This window comes from Bidens hawaiensis, unplaced genomic scaffold (genome assembly GCF_021521415.1).
Source record: "Bidens hawaiensis isolate Kalapana, Puna unplaced genomic scaffold, B.hawaiensis_p1.1 tig00026075_1, whole genome shotgun sequence".
Taxonomy (NCBI): Eukaryota; Viridiplantae; Streptophyta; class Magnoliopsida; order Asterales; family Asteraceae; genus Bidens; species Bidens hawaiensis.
The window spans coordinates 212,399-216,983 of NW_027494200.1; the positions used below are offsets into that span (position 1 = coordinate 212,399).

The following is a 4,585-nucleotide window of genomic DNA, read 5'->3' on the forward strand; positions in this document are numbered from 1 at the left end:
ACTTTCGTTTATCGAATCCCTGTTCATTTTATGTCTGAGGTCTGCTAATTATCGAAACCCAATGCTAATTGTTCGACCCATTTGACTTGTTTTAATCATAAATAACCAAACTTGATCTACTAAGAATCAATGATTTGAAACTTAAAATCTTCATCTTTCATCAATATGTACCGTCATAATTAATTTGCAATTTACACTAACAGAGAATGAATTAAGTGGAAATGGAATTGGAGCGAGTATATCAGCATCACAGTACGCCCACGACACAATGACGCTCCACAAAATGGTGCACCGTCTTTACAAGGCTATCGAACCTAAGCCACTAATCATCGCACCCGGAGGTTTCTTTGATCAAAACTGGTTCATGAAATTTTTAAACAGCACTTCAAAGACCCTCAACGTGGTATCTCACCACATATATAGTCTCGGCTCAGGTAACTATTCTTCAAAGCAACTCAAACTTCAAGGGTGTTCGATAACCATTTATAATTAGTGTTTCACATTAATTTATAATATAATTCAAATTTGTCTAGAAACACAATTATCTTATTGTATAAGCAGTAAAACTTTATACGAGCACTAGCTATTTCCTACATGTTTTTATCACAATTTATTATCCGATGCTAATGATTCATTATTGTGTTATCTATTACAAAAAACATATCCAAACACCCCTAAGGTGATCAAATTGCCAACGTTCACATTTTTACACTATTATTCTTATCAGGGGTGGATCGAAACCTAACCGAAAGAATTCTTGATCCATCTTATCTTGATGAGGCGGGGAAAACATTCAAGCAACTTGAATCCACAATCAACTCTTCTTCAAGTTTAGCATCTGCTTGGGTTAGTGAGGCTGGTGGGGCTTATAATAGTGGCCAGAATCTTGTTACTAATGCATTTGTGTTCAGTTTCTGGTAAGCTTCCTCAAGAATGTACATTATATATAGTAATAACTAAAATATCAAAAGAAATGAAACCGAGAAGAGTGTTGAATATCAATGCACATGGTACAAGCATCAATGGATATAGGGGACAACTAAAAATGCTAAAGTAACTGAAAAACTGACATCCAACCGAAATAATCGAACTTCACCCAAAATTGACGGTTTGGTTTTATGTTTTATTCAAAAACTGAATTTTGGTTATGTTTCGGTTTTATGTGTACCAAAACCGATGGACCGAACCATAAAAATGAACTGACTATTGTAACCGAATTAAATCTTTTATCCCAAAATTTTGGTTTTATGTTTCGGCTTAAATTCTTTCTTTTGGTCCATTCTTTTATCCCAAAATTTTAAACCCAAATGACAAAACCGAACCCCGAACCGAGTCCATTATAAAAGCCAAAAACAGAACTCAAAGGTTTTCAAAAACCTAAAAACCGAATGCGCAACGTACCAGTCAAAGGTCATGATACAAGTTGTGAATGCATGACGCACCGGTTAAAATTGGCATTTTTACTAATGCAGGTACTTGGATCAGCTAGGGATGTCATCTATCTACGACACAAAAACATACTGCAGGCAAACTTTGATAGGAGGAAACTATGGCTTACTTAATACCACTACCTTTAAACCAAATCCAGACTACTACAGGTTCATAACTCAACTATTACTTTTTCAGGTCAAACCATTGAATGATCATAACCCAAATAGATTCTGTTCATTTTTTACCAGTGCGCTTCTTTGGCATCGGTTAATGGGGAGTAAAGTTCTATCCACAAGATTTTTGGGCACCAAGAAAATACGCGCTTATGTACATTGTGCCAAAAAATCGGTAAGTTCATCACAAAATAGAGGTGACGACCTCAATCAGTTATGTATAAACATGTTGGTTTGGGTTGTGTTTTATATCTAAGGTATAAAATAACCAAAATAAAAATAAATTAATATTAAAAGCAGTAACGACAACAATATAAATAGTAATAATAATACTAATAATAGTTAGCCAGAAATGTTAAATTACTAACTAATGTAATAATAGAGTTCCGTAGTTGTAGCCAAGACAGCAATTTTTATCAACCCACCTTGCAAATTGTAGGTGCAAGGCTCAGGTTAATGGGTTGAAACATTTCAAGTAATACTCAGTTTAAAAAAAATTAGATTATTATTTTAATGGTATCATTTATGTACTCACATTTAACACATTTGTTATTTAAAAAAATGGACCGAATTGTGACATTTTGATATTATATATTGCAGAAAGGAATAACAATACTATTGATGAATCTAAACAACACCACCAGCGTTAATGTAAAACTGTCGGTCAATAGTATTTGGAGGCTACACAAACACAGATCTCATACACACCATCAGTATAAAACAAAGCTTTCTCATTCAGAGTCAAAACATACAGAGATGAGCGGAACAAGAAAACGAACACGAGAAGAATATCATTTGACAGCAAAAGATGGAAACCTGGATAATAAAGTGATGATGTTAAATGGCAAAGAATTGCGAGTAAATTCAAAGGGTGAGATACCTTCATTGGAACCGTTATATGTGAATTCTTCAAAGCCGATAATTGTACATCCTTATTCTATTGTATTTGCACATATCCCACATTTTGCATTGTATGCCTGCAACAGTTAGGTAGGAAAATGCATGGAGTCGATAATTTGTTCCGATTTGGATATAGAATTTTATAGACGATTGATCATAAAAATGTAATGACATATATCATATATGCACAGAAAAGAAATATAAATGAAATTTTCAAATCAAGATTTATGGGATGTTCATAGAAAAGTTATCATTAATCAGAGAAGTTCGTCATTGACCTTCTAGTCCAATGGCATGGAGGTAGGGGTGTTAAACGGGTCAACCCGATCAGGTTTTGGGTTATTCGGGATTTACAAAAAAAGAAACTAACCTGCAACACGACCCGATTAAGGTTCGGTTAGTCGGGTAGGGTTACTCTAAATTAGACCCTCATTGCTTAGTTGCATGAGTGCCGAAAAGATTTTTTCTAAAAACTAACCCGAAACCCGACCCTATTAAAAATTCGGGTCAGATTAATACTTTTTGACTCTATTTAACCCAACCCTAACTAACTTATTGTGTTCAGGGTCGGGCTAGTCAGGTTCGGGCATTGTGGATAACACAAACTCATTTTAAACAATTAATTTAGATAATTCGTGCCCATTTTAGAAAAACAAATAAACAACTGGATTATCGACAATTTGAAAACTCTTCAATATTCATCATCCATCATGAGAGTACAGATGGGGAGCAGTTAAACAATCATCCTAGACTGGTTGTGACTCGTAATTACATGGTTAGGATGACATCATTTAAAACAGTTAATGTTCTATTTACATTTGTGTTATCAAAATTTCTAAAATGGTATAGTTCTTTCTTTTTGTGAAACCGTAGTATAGAAATTGCCACATATTACAATACATAAGCTAAAACTAACCCAAGACCTGATTCATCGCGAGACTTGCTATAACCGAGCCCAAAGCCCTACCTTACGAGAAAATAATTTTAGTTAATTTAGTTTGGAATTATAATATTAATGTCTAGACATTAAAATTTATTTATTTGCCAAGAAATTTATTATTTAGTTTATTTTTTAGAAATGTTGTAGAGTATAATCTATTGATGGATTATGGGGAAAGATTTCCGTCAATACATGAATCTTTAAAACTTATTTTCTCGGAATCACACTACATGAAAGTCATTTAGTCAATTTCTGATTAGATGTGAAAATTCCCACATGTGCATTTAGTCGAAACTGATTCAATACAGCCACATAATCACCAGTTTAAACAAACATAATTATTTAATTCAAGCACTCATCATTAATTCTGAATTGATTGTAAGTATAACATGCGTAATTGTGAAGCTAATTTGTGTATCATGATACCAAACACATACAATATAAGTCGCTTTATTGTGCCATTAAAACAGAAAAGAGTAGCGATTAACAGCGTGGTAAAAAATTAATAAATATATTACAGAATTTTGATTTACCATTTTCACCGAATAAGAGTGTACGAAGATATTAGATGTAGCTATCATGACAGAGATACTCATGTAACATGAGTCATGTTATTCACAGCTCTACCCGGTAGAAGGCGCCACTAATCAATTCTGTCATGGATGTAAAACCATTCGACTCAAGTTGCTCCCTGGACACATAAATACGCAGATCTTTCAATTGATAAATGCTCTGTGGAAGACGACCTATGCCTGTACCATCTATATCTAACACTTTCAAACATCTTAAACTCCCAAATTCCTCTGGCAATTTCTTAATTTTATCACAAAAGCCGAGCTGTAAACATTTTAAACATTTCATCTTACATATATTGTCTGGAACATCTAGTAACGATTTGCACATCCATATGATTAAGTTCTCTAAAAACTCTAATCTGCATATATTCTCGGGTAACTGCTCAAGAAGCAAACACTTAAAAAGTTTGAGTGATTTTAGATGTTTCAACATACAAATGTTATCCGGAAGATGTTGAAACTGTGGCACCTTCAAAGATTGCTTCTCTAGACTTTCTAACCGTTGCACGTCCCGAGGACTACCCCCTCTAAGTGTAAGCTTTCTTAAATGCTTTAAATCACCAAGT

At 33.9% G+C, this 4,585-nt stretch overlaps 1 protein-coding gene across 1 annotated transcript; it reads left to right on the forward strand.

The window, feature by feature from the left end:
- Positions 1–210: 210 nt before the first annotated feature.
- LOC143572856 (heparanase-like protein 3) lies at positions 211–2,846 on the forward strand. The gene is made up of 5 exons (XM_077057903.1): positions 211–434; positions 728–917; positions 1,473–1,598; positions 1,680–1,779; positions 2,205–2,846. The coding sequence occupies exons 1-5, from the start codon at positions 269–271 to the stop codon at positions 2,592–2,594; spliced, it is 972 nt and encodes a 323-aa protein (XP_076914018.1). The 5' UTR covers positions 211–268; the 3' UTR covers positions 2,595–2,846.
- The last annotated feature ends 1,739 nt before the right edge of the window (positions 2,847–4,585 follow it).